The sequence below is a fragment of the Dermacentor variabilis genome, chromosome 8, assembly GCF_050947875.1.
Source record: "Dermacentor variabilis isolate Ectoservices chromosome 8, ASM5094787v1, whole genome shotgun sequence".
Lineage (NCBI taxonomy): Eukaryota > Metazoa > Arthropoda > Arachnida > Ixodida > Ixodidae > Dermacentor > Dermacentor variabilis.
In genome coordinates, this window is record NC_134575.1 from 6541076 (window position 1) to 6556210 (window position 15135).

The 15135-nt window shown below is 43.4% G+C and overlaps 1 protein-coding gene and 1 non-coding gene across 2 annotated transcripts; both read left to right on the forward strand.

The window, feature by feature from the left end:
- Positions 1–407: 407 nt before the first annotated feature.
- LOC142589551 (uncharacterized) lies at positions 408–12777 on the forward strand. Its single transcript, XM_075700998.1, has 5 exons — positions 408–530; positions 754–832; positions 4261–4505; positions 7728–7986; positions 9454–12777. The coding sequence occupies exons 2-5, from the start codon at positions 799–801 to the stop codon at positions 9837–9839; spliced, it is 924 nt and encodes a 307-aa protein (XP_075557113.1). The 5' UTR covers positions 408–530; positions 754–798; the 3' UTR covers positions 9840–12777.
- An 856-nt stretch (positions 12778–13633) lies between these two features.
- TRNAS-UGA (transfer RNA serine (anticodon UGA)) lies at positions 13634–13706 on the forward strand. Its single transcript has one exon. It is a non-coding gene; the product is annotated as a tRNA-Ser (tRNA).
- Positions 13707–15135: the final 1429 nt, after the last annotated feature.

Below are 15135 nucleotides of genomic sequence, written 5' to 3' on the forward strand. Positions count from 1 at the left end.
TGTTTTTCCCCCTGCGTTTCGCAAGACCTACTGATGAAAGACTGTATGTGCAAAAATACACACGATAGATACATGCTGCTTGAAGAACAAGAAAAATATTTATTCTCCAAAGGGAACCGTACAATAACATAGTAGAATGCACGCGCAATCACCGAGCGTCATTAAAGAAAAATTAAATAAAGAAGAAAGCCATTTATGCCTAGGGCATAAATGCATGTCATATGCAATTATTAAAACCGTTTGAGCGATCTGAACGCATACAACAACGCGCAAACTAGTACGAATGACCCTTCCGAGAAGTTCGCCAGCAGTTTCCAACGGCGCGACCTTGATGCTGCCCCACCCATTTCGATCGCAGCGCCGCCACATTATTTTTCGTGGTCGCGCGCCTCACCGCTACTAGATGCAAGCAAGCAGTCAGGTGGAGAGAAGCAAAGATTAGCGTGTTCGCTTACTGCGTGCGGCTTGCTGCGGTCACGGTGCTGCCTTCTACCATCGCGTCAGTTTGCCGGGTACGTTCACGGCGGCAGGTGAGTTATGCTCCGTTTTACAGTTCTTACATCGCGGTGGCACCACGCCATTTTCTGAAATTAATTTGTTACGGGACGCTGTTATACAAGCTGAAAATGCCATAAACTGCTTCACAGCGGTTATGGTTTCGTGGTGTCAGCAGTATGGTGGGGTCTCTTGCGCTCGCTCGCAGCTAATTGGTCTTTGCCCTCTATGTTCGTCGAACTTTCGCTTCCAACCCAGGCGCCTTCGTTCGGCGGGCTTTTCCGTGCCTCCTGACTTCAAAGAATGGCTCGCCGCAGGTCGTCGTCCTCTGCGTCATGTAAGTGACTCTCGTCTTTCTAGCTGTATACAACAAAGATTGCCTTAAAATCGACAACTGTGCGAGTTCGCAAACGTTCATGATGGATCGCGTAACGCTGAAACGACAGCGAAAAAACCGGAGAGTACATTATGGCATCGTATTTGCGGCTAAGAAAACCTCGTGAGCGACATATTTCACTCTGGTGACGCTCGTTTGTGGGGACCGTGCGCGTTTGCGATGACGCGCATAATGCAAATTTATTCAAACTGTTTTGGACTGGTGCTTCCGTCACGCTTTTACAAGACTAAAGGAACCCGCAAATGTGCATCGTTTCGCTGGCCTTAGGTCTTGGCGCGCAGCCCCTAGCAACCTCTCACCTTTCATAAAAACACGCGAGTGAGTCAAGGATTCGCGCTAAATTTGTTGTGTGACTAGTCGCCGGCCACCCGTGCTTTCGGTTGGCATGGCTTGCCCTTTAATAAACCTTTGTGAACAAATTTAACCGTGCTTACCTCGCGGCTTCCACGGGATGCCCAGAATGCATGTTTCTGGCGTTAACCATTGCATACTCAACCGAATTTTTAAGTAGTTCGCGCGAATTAAGCGCAGTCACCGCACATGTGGACGTTCGTCATAAATGGAGACTTCCAGCCAATATTTGATGGATAAAAGTGCAATTGTGTGAACACATGAAAAACCTCAGTCCGCTGCAATACTGACGATATATTTCGGTAATTCGCGCGAACATTTAAAAAGAAAAATTGGCTGAGTTAACGCTTGAAAATTGCATTCTACACATCCCTTGGAAACTGTGACGTAAGCACTTTTAAGTTAGCTCGCAACTGTTTACAGCTTCTGCGTCAAAGGGAATGTTTCATGCGCCTTGAATACATCATTCGTAAGCCGTTTTGTCTCGTATTCAGCTGTATAAGAAATTTATCATAGCTTTGATGGAGTAACCGTCACGGAGGAAAAGCTAAATACAGATCAAGCCAGTAAGCCTTTCCTAGCAGATGAACTTGCTTATTGTGAGCAATGTATTCTGCACATTTGTCGTTTGACTTGAATGACTGAATCTGGGGAGCAGTGGCAAGGGCGCTTCTTTGACAAGAGGAGTATTCCTGTTAGGAAATATGTCAGAGGTGTGTTTGTTATTCGACTCGCCACTCTTGTTTATTCTTCCCTGTTTTGCAGTCATGTTGCAGCATGTTAGCGTGTGTTCTATTCTGTTATTTGGGTGGCTTCTAATGTAACTTTCCAAATGTGTAAATTTTTTGTCACATACTTGTTGGTTGCATTTATTGTGAGTCCCTCTGATTACATTTAGTACCGTTTAAATAAAATCAAGCTTGTCTTTAGGTGCATGTTTAAAGGGACACTAAAGGCAAATACTAAATCGACTTGGAATGTTTAAGTACCTTTCCAGAAACCTCGGAATGCTTGTTTCATGCCAAGAAAAGACTTAGTTTACGAGAAAATTGTATCTGAAGGGTCCTAATACCTTTTTTTGAAATAGAAATCTTCCACCACCCAACCGGGGAATGGTGATGTTGCGTACGCCATCATTGCCCTTTGCTGCTGTCAGTACCGTCGGTGAGTAAAATGGCACCACCGAGCCAAGACAGAGTGTTGGATTCATTGCTGTAGCTGCTTTTTGGTCAAGTGGCGTGTACTGTTCAGGCAGCCCGCCACATCACATGGAAGTTGAATTCTCTGCCACTTGCAGTTTGTGCAAGTTTCGCAAGCCAGCAAAACCAGCACAGCACTACGCTATCAGGAAAGTACTGAAACGCGAAAGCGTGGGCGGCGCAGAGTCAAGTGAAAACGAACCCTTTCGACCGCCCGCGTCATTGTTAACGGTAATTCCATTGAGCTCTTTTTTCTAAATATGAGATGGAACTGGACAAGTAGCATTTTATTTCATCTTATAATACAATACGAGTATGTTTTTTGTGACTAGTAGTTGAGTACTAGTGACAGAATTTGACTAGGGAGTGCTTTCGTCATTGGGCAAGTGCTTGAATGTTCCGGGGGAGTCTCTAATCATGTCCTGCATTTACCTCGATTTCTCAATTATTAAGGCTATGTTCGCTATAATATTGGCGCCTTAGAGATTCCCGAGCACTAATCTATCACTTTAGCTTGACTTTGTATTTGCCTTTAATGTCCCTTTAAGGGTAACGCTATAGTTGACATGGAATGAAAGAAAGATGGAATACGAAAAATGCTGACTTTCAACTCACTGATTTTATTAGGTAAACATTTGTATATGTCACATGCTAACTGCACGACTGAATATAACGGGGGGAAAAAGTGAAAAAGGGAAAAAAGAACAAAAATTTGTGGTATAACATCGCATTCACTGTGGTAGCTGTGGAGTGGAAACAACTACGTCTTTCGTTATGCTCAAACATCTAAAGGACCTAATTCACTGTCCAATAGGTTAACAAACAGCTGACTCGCACATTTAGGCTGAATTATTTTTGTACAGATAGCTTCCACAATTGCTCTCTCTACTATCTGTTTTCAACGCTGAAACAGCGCCTGCGCTTTTTCAAATTGGGGGTGGGATACCACTTGTGGTCCCAACAGCGCTACCCTTAAACATGAACCAGTGCCAACTTGCACAGTTTACTATTCTTTTTGTCGTTATGGCAGTGTCAATGCCTGATTCCAATTTATTTTTTAGAAAGTGGCTCATATTTTGTATGGTGTTCTGTGCATTCACATGTTTTTATCCTTTGCTAATGGAGATGCAGCATGTTTGTGAGTTTTCTCTTTTTCATGGGACAAGTAAATGAAAAAAGGTAGATGTGCAGAATTGGCTTTATGCAGCAACTCTTGATAAGTCTTGGTCTGTTTTCTCATTTATAGGTATATGTTAGTGTAACATTTGCTTACAAAGTGGACAATGCCAAAAATGATAGTGCTCTTCCCTCTATGTATTTTTGGTCAAATGGATGTAGAAACTGTCAATGCAGCTTCCTCAGTCTTTAGTTGCAAGGGAGCCAGAAGTAACTAAAGCCAATTTGCCTTGATGCTGTAGCAGGTGCTTCTAAGTTTGACATAACCAATGTCCTGTTCAATGAGACCAGTAGGCTTTCAATAGTAATTTTAGTAGAGTTCACTACTCAGTTCAGTTCTGGTAGTTCAGCATTGTATGTGTCAGTCTTCATATCAAATGCAAAAGTATAGTTTTTAGAGATGCCAATCGCAAGACTCTGTTAACAGCTTGTTAACTTCATCTCCTTTGTTTTTATGTGTACTGTGTTGTGAGTGCATATTTCCTTTGACTTCACCTCGCATTAGGCACTTTGTACTATCCACTAGTCTCTATGCTCTTGCGATGCACCAAACACACAGCAAGGATATGCGGCTGAGTGAGGCTTTTTATGTACAAAGGGAGCTAATGTGTCCATCTTTTGCTTCCGGCTAATGTCCACTAGCCATGCACTGCACAGAGCTGACGTTGGAAGACTATGACCCCAGGCCCGATGAGGAGCTGATCTGTGTCATCTGCCACTCTGTGCTGAGCGAGCCTGTTGAGTGCCACTGCCGCCACGTCTTCTGCCGCCGCTGCATCTCTGAGTGGGTCCGCAAAAACAACAGCTGCCCCGTGTGCCGCAAGCGAGCCATCTCGGCCTTTATGCCTGCTTTGCCTCTGATACAAAACATGGTCAACCGTCTCAAGGTTAGCTAAACCTTGTTCCGAAAGACTGTCTGCGTGCAGGATTTTCCTGTGGGATTTCTTGTGTGAGCTGCTGCCATTTAGGAAATGTCTTGAATGATGACTGCATGTTCACTCTGTGACAGTATGCGTTGTATTCTGGTTGGGAATGGCGGATCAAATACTAGCTGCATTTCTATATGGGCGAAGGCAAAATGCAAAAATACCTGTGTACCTTGCATTGGGTACACATTAAAAGGCAAGCTTAAAGAGGAAAAGAACCACGACTTCAGATGGGACGTAAGACAAAGTGGACAGGACAAGTGGTTAAAGGGCAACTCTGGTTTTTTTCGTTGTCTTCTGACCTTAAAGGGGGCATGACACCTAATTTTCGATCATAATCTGTATTGTGTGAGGTGGTCCTTGTGTGTTCAAGAACATGTTGATGAAATTTTAGCACATTTGAGCCAGCACGTAATTTGTAATTGAATTTTTTTATATTGCATTCGAACGGCATAACAGTCGAGCAACACTGGCACGCTCACGAGCCTTGATGTCACAGGCTGCATGCTTGCCGAGCAGTTGTGTATGTTCCGGCGCAGAATTGGTGTTTCAGCTATGCACGCATGCGGTAAACTTCTGCTTTGTTCAGCTTGCCAGTAGAATTTTTCACCTTGCAGTGGCTGAAACAATGCCACCGCGGTGCCTGTGTAGTGCTGCAGGGTGCGAGAGTGAACGGAACCAAGAGTGTTCCGTGTTCTGAACCAGGAGTGTTCCGTGTCGTACTTCAGGTTCCCCAAGGAGCCCGTCAAGCGTAAGGCTTCGGAGATAGATGTGGGCAGAAAGAACTGGCGCTCCTCTGACGCTTTTGTTTTGTTCTCGGAACACTTCACAATGCCAGACAGCTACAGTGCTGATTTGCGCCTGCTCGCCAAGTTTGGGATACTTGTGAAAAAGCTGAGGCTGCAGCCAGGCACGATGCCAACCGTGTTTGTGCACCGATCCATCTGGCAGGCAGTGCCCCAGCCAGAAGTTGGCCTTGCTATTTTATTTTTTTTTTTATTGATATCGGGTGCAATAAGGTAAGTTCAAGTAAAGGTTCAGCCAAAGTGTACACTGTGCTAAATCCTTGCACCGAGGACACGTCTTGTCTGCAGGCATTTACATATGCTGCACACTACAAAGGGGAAAAGAAACTGGTGGGAATGTGCGGCAGCTTAACAAAATCATAGTTTTGTTGAGTATGAATCCGGGAGACATGCAAGAATGTGTGCCAGCAAACGATCTACACCCGTAACTATATGCATTGTGCGAAGTAGCACCAGACTTCGTCTTCTGTGAATGGCTGAAATAACAACAGTGAGGAAAGGCATCAGCAGCATTTCGCGGAACACCAATGTCGCCATCTTATGTTGACGAAGTTTATTACGCTGTCTTTGTCCATTGCCTCCAAGATATGCACCTGCTGGCTTTGTCCACAGCTGGCGCGCGCATATCTCCGAGGCCATGTTTCGTCACTTAGCTGGTAGTGATGAGGTCGAAGTCAAAATGCGTGGCACTATTGCTGCTTCTGCTACTCAATGATTCGTCGCTTGCTTCATCACGCGAAGTTGGTGTTGTATAACATATGACACGCGATATCGGGAGCAAATACAGCAACAAACTGCAGTTATGCTCCGACCTCACGAGGTGTGGTGGCTGATTTTGTAGCAGACGATGGCTCGGTTGCATGCAGCTCGTGATGTCACACATGGGTTGGCAATATGGCTGTGGGTGCCGGAGGGCGGGGCTTAGAGCCGGCAAGTTCTAGCTCATATTTTGGACAGAAATTTGCTTTTACCGCTCAGTTTTTAGACTTGTATAACCATAATAGACCTTCTACTATAATTTCTGGTGGAAAATTGCAAAATTATGGGTGACTGTGTCATGCCCCCTTTAATAAAATTTTGAGTATACATTCTCTTTTCCACTCTCATTATCTGTGCCAAAATACATGAATGCAACTCATTTAGTTTTCCTGAAAATCAATCTTGAAGATTGTTTGCATGTTCCTGACTCATGCCCACGAATGTATGACATTTTACTGGCCACCCTGTGTCTGTGACGTCAGAGACTACACTGCCACTTGGCCCAAGAACAACAAAAATGACTCCTTTTTCTACAAAACAATGGCAGACAATCATTGTTTTGACAGACGTGATAACCTGTGCTTCTCTTCATCTTTCCGCAGCACAATGCATTGAGCTGTGGCACTTCAGGTTTCTCGCACGGTGGGGGCAAATGAAAAGCAAACAGCGGACCATCAGCGCTTATATCATCACTGAAATCGGCACTGTTTAGTTTGAAAGCTGAAAAAGCTCCACGTGTCATCAGAAGACATCGTCAGCTTCAGTTTTATGGCGTTAGCACCACGTGCACTCCAAGTTTAGCATGCATTCTGCATGTTTACATTACGGCTGTGTAGGATCTGACGTCATTGACTTAATGTGGCATCACATGAAGCAGCTACGCGTTTCGGTTTTATTTTCTCGTTTATTAAAGTTATTGATGAGTTTCCAAGTAAATCGAACCACACTAGTGGCGACGACTGTCAATGCCATCTGAAGATGACAATATACTAATATGGTTAAAAAAAGTGCCGGAGTGGCCCTTTATAGAACCCCACTTGGCTAAAATTAATTTGGAATTCCCCACTACGGCGTGCTTCAGAATGAGATCTTTATTCTGGCATGTAAAACTCCAGAATTTATGGGTTGTTTATCGCAGAGGGAATGACTGCAAAAAGGACAACACGATACATGAAGTGCAATTTGCCAACATAGGCTTATTTTTCAAGAGTGCAGTTTTATGCGCTCGTGCAAAGCCATGCATGCAAGATGATTACCCTCTAAGAAAAAAGAGTTTTTATTGGAAAGGTTAACAGATGGTGTCTAACCTCAACTTATTTTCAGCCTCAGTCATTTCTGTTGTAAGCTTGTCATGCATGAAGCCTGAAGTGTAGCCACTTGAATTTTCAGTTTACTTAATTGCATCCAGTGATTTGTTATATGTGTGTTCATCATGTAAACTAAATTTAGTTTCAATTTGTTGCTACTGGCCAGAGCTCATTCAGAAATGTTATTGTCACAGCATGTAATAGCCGACAACTACCTATAAATTGACAGCAATGAGGGCTCATGTTATTGCTGCATTCTCTCTCGTCACCCCCGCCCCTCCCTCATTTTTCTTGGTTTTTGGGCATCACAGGTGAAGTGCCGAAATTCTGGCTGTGATGCCCGTGTACCTGCCGAAAGTTTTGCTAACCATGTGAGTACCTGCGAGTTTCACGAAGTGAGCTGTCCGCATGAGGCATGCGAGCACCGGTGCCCGCGTCGTGCGCTGGAGTCTCATGCGAAGCAGTGCCCACTTCGTGAAGTTACGTGCGAACAAGGCTGTGGACTTGTGCTCACGCGAGACCGTCTTAAGACCCACAGCTGCGTGGATGAACTCAAGCGTAAGCTAGATGGTAAGTATTCTTTAAGCTGTCTGCACTTGCCCTTCTTGTGTGTCTGTACACCAGACTAATCTGAAACTGTTGCCATGGCTACTCTGACTTTCCTCTTTTAGTGGAATAGTAATATTGATAGATCAGAAGTGCCACAGTCTCCTCCTGTCTGTAGCACTCAATATGTCACTTAAATGCCGCTGTAGCTAACAGATTAGCATAGCTGGGCTGTCACCTATAAGGAACCAGCACTGGCCAGGGGGTGCTATGGGAGTTGACTGTGCGACTAAAATATTGGAGCGCTGCCCAGCAGGGATGTCACGAAACTAACAAAGTTTTGAATGATAACAGATGCATGCCTGTATTAACACAAGCCAACGCCTGACGTGGGCAGGTGCTTTCTGAGAAGCATGTGCACTCCTACGTTCTAGCACCTCAGGGCCCACTCAAGTCATGCGTTGGACACATGTGCCGTTAGATGAGTGGTGAACTTGTTGGCACAAAATATTGCGTATACCACTGAAATATGTTTCTTCTGCCTGCTGGACACTGTGTGCTCCGCAGATGCTGTTGGTAGGGAAAGGGAAAGTGCACTGGTTAGTTGTTGCTGCCCAACTTCACAGTGATTTGCTAGACTACATTAGCATTCTCCGTACAATGGATTAACTATGCTCATCACACAGCACCGTGAGATGCAGTACGGCACACAATGGGGGGGCGAAAGCATGCACACGCAAGTGCTGTACTGTGCCAGTTGTAGCACTAGCAGCAAGAGTCTTTATCAACTTGCCCAGTGTTTTCCCCAAGGTTATTGCACTACCAGTACTGTCCTTACACAGCATCAGTCCAGCTTGTCCACAATTGTTTCCCTGCTGACAACTGCACCCATGATATCAGCTTCTGTGTCTACTAGGCATAAAGAAGCACAGAGCGGTATTTGTTCTAATTGTTGTCATCACTTGAGACAGCCTACAAACAATTTGTCGACTTAAAGAGAGTTTTAGCTTGTACACTTTTTATGGAAATACCGAGTTACATGGACAGCATTAGCGACATTGGTAGCGAAATCTTATGACACTGTCCAACAACATGTGAAAAGTCTGTGCTACATGGGTGCTCTTGGCAAAGTAATAGAAAAGGTGCTGCATGTTGTCCATTGCAATGCTCCCAGTGCTTCTCATATGCAGGCACCTAGCATATGGTCAGTCACTGCAATAAGTGTATGTATCCTTTGGTTAAACTCTGCCCCACAAGATGGCACCACCAACCCAGCTACTCATGCTTATGCCCTTGGTAACCCAGCATTCCATGAATAGTAATTACATATTTTGTAATAGTAATGACTATTTTGAAAAAGAAATTTATAAATTAAAACTATTTAACAACTTTATTTCATAAGCATTCCGTATGGTAGTTACAAGGGTTGAAAGGGATGCACTGTGATTGTTCTGTGCATAGAGCTCGTAATATGTGCCTGCACGTTTTCAGATGCAACATCTGAGCGTGATGATTGGAAACGGAGGGCTGAGGACACGACACAAGCCCTGAACAGGCTTCGGGACACATTGCGCCGATTGGGGGACAGTGTGGAGGGTCTGCAGAACAGTCTTGGGGACCTTGGAACGCGGCTTCGCTGTGCCGAGACTATGGCAGCATCGGGCCAGCGCGGGCACCGGTCAACAACAGCACTGAGGACAGGCAGAACCGTACACGATGGCTTTGTTAGAAGCAGCAGCTTATATCCTGGCGTTCTCTTCGGTACACGGACAGCTCAACTCCTGGAAGAGATTGAAAGCGATTCAGACCGCAGCTGGAGTCCGCACTCAGATGGTTCGCACGAGTCTCTTGAGATTTTTGTTGATTTTAACAGTTGAGCAAGTGCAGTCTTATCAGCTTAGCTTAGAAGCTGCTTAAACTTTGTGCTTGTGAGTTATAGAAATTTTGGCTTTGTTAAGCTTCCACAATTGTCCATGTCAGTTTTCCTTGCTGATTTAAAGTCACCCCATTGTTTCTCTTCTTTTTTTTTTGCCATGTTGTTTTCCTGTTAATAACTACCATAACTGCATTCTCACAGCATACTCAGAATCAACAAGTCATATAAGCAGTTGCTTGCCATGTAGAACCATGCTTCAATTTAGTTGGAGATGTCTCATGTAGGTTCGTTAAAAGGGCGTGTGTATATTTTATATTCATAATTAGTCTAGGACAGAACAGTAGCGCCAATCACCTTTTTCAAAGTTTGCATAAAGAGCTCTTTTGTGTTCAGGGTTCCAGTTCCTGTTTGACACCCTGACAATACAGCTGCCAAAAGAGATTGATAAAGATTGCCACATCTGTGGTTCGGCTTTTAGCAGTTTTATCAAATGACGAAAACGTATAACTCTTCTATTTGTTTTAGTGGAAGAGGCAGGAAGCACGTAGGTGCAGTTGTATTCTTCTTAATGCCTATAAAGAAACTTGTTGGAGTGGTGCTGCAGTTTTATGATTGTTACTGAAAAAGCTGCACACAAACACCTGATAGCCTAGCATCAAAATTTTATTGGCACGAGACAACACTGCACTTGCACATCTCATCTTTTATTTTAGTGCACACATGGTTTCTTTGCAATGAAATTTGTGACTTCCGGATTTTGTTATCATAGTTTCCTGTGTGGAGCTCAACGTTGGTGGCCGTCAGCCACAAATGCTATGAGACTCATCATGTATACCGGAGAATGTGGTGGCAGGCAATGGGAGAGTATTGCAGTCAGGTTGTCAGAAAAAAATTTTTTCCCTTCTGGTTTTAATTTCGTTCCACTGAAAAACGTTCTGTTCTGTTTCTGCTTCAGAACAAAAAAACAATATTAAAGGATGATCTGTAACAGTTCATAATGGTTTTGGTTTGCATGTAAAATTTTTCGAAGCAAAGTAACAATAAAAGCTATTTATTTTTCTGAATAAGGGAATTATGAATTTTGAGCCCAGAAGCAGCACTTTATCGAGTGTACCGATAAAACCAACTTAAACGAACATAAATGAATGATATGAAACCAACCTAAACGAACATAAATGAATGATATAAAACTTCGGTAACAGAACGTGCTACCCATAGAAAACGTAACAGCAAGCTCTTGAGCACTCAAGCCATGGGTTCTACTGTGTTGCCGATCTGCTAGTGCATCGAGGCTCGGAGCAATAGGCTTAGATTAGTGGAGCGCTCGACCGGCTGTCGCTCAGATTTCTTACTTTTCCCTTGAACCGAAAACCTATAAAAATATTTTGGCTTCACTCCAAAACAAAATAATAAGTAATGTTTTGGTTATGTTCTTGTTCGAGGCAATTTTTTTTTTCGTTATTCTTCCGTTCCGACACGCTGGTTGCAATCGAGGGGACAGTTGGCACAACTAAATGTGTACATAATATGTGGGCTTGCTTTACTGGACATGCTCAAATCGTCATTCAAAGAATTCCACGACATTCAGCTATGAACAGCACAGGGCCTTTTGTGAGAAAAACCTTTGTGAAATCTGGATATGTGTCCTTGTGCACGCAATTTGAGAAGTATTGCTTCCGCCTGTAAAACGGCTGCTATGTTTAAGTGAATCGTTTGTGTGAAAGCGTAGACATTTCTATTCAGAGCAAAAATCCCTTTTTTCTTTGTTAAATCTCAGTATTGTTCAGTCTCAGTGCATCAGGAAAATACTCTTCACTTGACTGTTGTGACACTCCTTTCATGCCATGTTAGAGTTGTTCATATTGGAAAGCTGGATTGTTGTTTACTCTGGGTACTATTTAGTCAACAATAACTTTAACTTCAAGAACATTGACACTGGTATAAATTAATGCGATGCTGAATGTTGCCACTTTCAGGGCTGGGGTGTGCAGGACATTTCAACTGGTTGAGTGTTGCATGGGGTAGTTGCTTTCCTTGCATACCGCTCAAGATGTTCCCAAGGTAGATTTTCTTATTGTAGTCAGTGTCAAATACTGCGACTCCTTGGCATTTATGCATCCAGTACAAAATTTATTGAGGAGTCGTGGATGTCGATAACTGAGAGAACACTTGTTCAGCCTACACTTCTCAAATGTGGAGCTTACTATGCATATTTGATGAGATTATGCACGGACCATAAAGGAAAGGAGGAGAGAGAGAGAGAAATGCAAAGGAAAGAAGGGAGGAGCATTACAGCATGTGTTTATTGTAAGATGAGGATTGGTGTTGCTGTGTGTTAGCGGTGCATCATAGTACGGTTGCAAGGCCGGCATGCTTGAGGTCTTGAGCTCTGTAAATTTTGCTATAACATGAAATAATGGCCTGATACTGGAACATGTTTTTCTACCACACGCGTACATATAAAGCTGGAATATATATCTCTAAGCTTTCCTGATTAAACTTTTGTTGTTTTGTGTGTTGCAGTATGTTCTGGGTGGTATTCTAGCTGTAGCTTTAAGCAGACTGGAAGCTGCTTCTTCTGTGAAGGCTTGAGTACTGCAGGTGGTTTTGAGGCTTGTCATAATGGATAGTGGTTTCCCACCTGTTTTGAGCATTTCAGTGTATTTGGGATATATTTCTTTTAATACCTTATTTTACATTGATTTCTTTTACATGTGCTTCCTTTTTCTTCTGTTTGTGGTGGTGATGTAGCTGAAAGAATGAAGCAAAAAAAAAAAAGAAAGTTGGCATGTTAATCAAGTATTTTACCTTGTTGTGGATCAAATCTGAGTATCAGAATGCACATAGTGCAGAATTGTACTGAGTGAATTGTTGTATATCACTTCAAATTGTTCCTTGTACCTTGTTGTGGAATAAAGCCAAGTATCAGGATGTGTGCAGCACGGTATTATACTCTGAATTGTCATATAGCACTTCAAATCGTTTCTTGTCAAGGCAGTGTGCAACTGAACTGCGACATGTTGATGTGTACTAATGCATTTGACTAGTGTTAGTAGTTTATTTTAGTACTGGTTGTATTTTAAGCACTGATGAGCTGTAGTTGGTGTACAACCTCTTGCTTTACAAGATTGTTCGTGTCTAACCTCTTTCATGCCAACTTGGTACACTGGGTTGCCCATGTTCTAACGGGTAAAGCATGTTACTGCTGTGCTGAAGGAAATTGGGTTGAAACCAACTCTAATGTGCCAGGACTGCTCCAGCCTCGTTAATTCCTAATGATGATAGTCAAGAGGGGAGGAGAACGTCATTTGATAGATGCATTTCAACAAGACCAATCGTCAGGTCAACTTAGGTCATTTTGTATGTGCTGCGCATCAACGAACCACTTCCATGCCAACTTAGGTCACTGGTACTTGCTGCTCTTCAGTGAACCTGTTTGATGCCAACTTGCGTCACTTGGCGCTTGTTACTGGGTATGTGACACTCTTCAATGGACGACGTGCATGCCATCTTGGCTCACTGGGTGTGTGAGATTGAATATGTGACATTCTTCAATTAATCACATTCATGCCAACTTGGATCGCTAGGAATGTGATGTTGGGTAGGTGCCGCTCTTCAGTGAGGCACTTTCATGCCAATTTGGGTCACCGGGTGGGTGCCACTGGGTTCTCGTGACGCCTGCAGCAAAATGGACGTTCCACATCTGCCGCCAAGGTCTGTGAGTGGTGGCGCCGGCTAACACTCCCAGGGTTCTACTAGGACATAAATACCCAAGAAAGTGGATGGGGAAACAGCGCCGCGGTAGCTCAATTGGTAGAGCATCGCACTTGAAATGCGAAGGTTGTGGGTTCGGTTCCCACCGGCGGCAAGTTGTTTTTTCATCCACTTTAATTTCCATTAATTTATCGTTTCATTATTTCATTTATTAAGCACAAGTACTTTCCCCTATGTCGTCCTTGGTGTCAGTGTTTGTTGGCTTCTTATGATATGACTAATAAAAAGTCGGGCCCCTCGGTTAACCCCCTTTCTTCTCGTTTGGGTCAGTAGTAGTAGCTTGTAAGCATAGATCTGTTTAGACTTAAGGATACAATGTTCGATATATATTGGGTTCATAGGCAATTCCCATGGATGGCCATAAAACTTTTAAAAAAGGTATAGTATTTATTTCTAAAGAATTTCTACTCTTTTGAAGCTGTTGCTAGTAGTTCCCCATGTGAGCATCGCACTGGACAAGTGGGAGTAAAACAGCACATAGCAGCACAGTTTTTTTTTCAGCCATATTGAAATGAGAGGACAATTGGAAGGAGCAGTGAACAACCTTAATTTCGTTGTGAACATTTGTGTGTCAGTGTACAAGTCTTTTATTGTTAAATGTAGCGTAATATATACATTGCATTGCTTATTGATTGGCCTCAATATATTATGCACTTCCTTTTAGCAACTTTAAGTGCAAGTTTATGTCAAGGTTGCATAGATAATTGTTTACCCCAGACTCAAGTTGGACAAGCGATTTACCTGCAAGAATTAGTGCTGTCTGCATGAATAATTCATTTAGCGGACTTTGGCGTGTAGCAACGTGGTATGTAGCAACGATTTTAAGCCTTCTCAGACTATTAAATAATAAAATTGAAAAACAATATCATTGGTTAAACCTGAAAGTGATGCAATTCGACTGGCACGGACCTTTATGGGCAGTGTAGTGGCCCTACACGGCGTGACAGTTTTTAAGGGCGCAAGAAATTTTGGCGCACCCGCATATGTCTCATCCACATTAGTCGGACATGCGTATAGTTAGAACATCGTGCGAGAAGTTCAAGCGCAAAGATAAAACCTTGCTATTGCAGTCAGTGGGCAGAACAGTGGGTTCACAGGGAGGCTAGTTTCGGCTAGTACACTCTAGTGCGGCGTCGAGAATACCCGCCAGAGCACGTAACCAAAGAAAAAATTCTGTAACTTTTGTAAATGTGGCTCTATATATTCAACCTAGATTGATGCAATTACGTGTGGAGATAAAACGTGTCTTCGGCAATTTTTTTTTTTGTCCTATAGTCGCTTCATTTGATGCGCCAACGGGCGGCGCTTTCACTCTTGCCGTTTCGGCTGCTCTTCTGCTCCTGCCGTTTTCTATGCACGTGCACATTTTTTCGTATTCTCTGCAGTTAGAAAAAAACTTGTTTTCTGTGCCTGCGAATGTTCTGGCTATGTCGAGGGGAAAAACTGAAGGGCACAAGGCGTGCAGTGCGGCTGCGTGGTGTGGCAACTCGGGGTGCAACAGCAGGGCAAAATTTTCCATTTCC

Coding starts and splice junctions, on each gene's coding strand:
- LOC142589551 (XM_075700998.1), top strand. CDS start 799: ATGGCTCGCCGCAGGTCGTCGTCCTCTGCGTCAT. Junction 833..4,260: donor GTCGTCGTCCTCTGCGTCAT/GTAAGTGACTCT, acceptor AATGTCCACTAG/CCATGCACTGCACAGAGCTG. Junction 7,987..9,453: donor ACTCAAGCGTAAGCTAGATG/GTAAGTATTCTT, acceptor GCACGTTTTCAG/ATGCAACATCTGAGCGTGAT.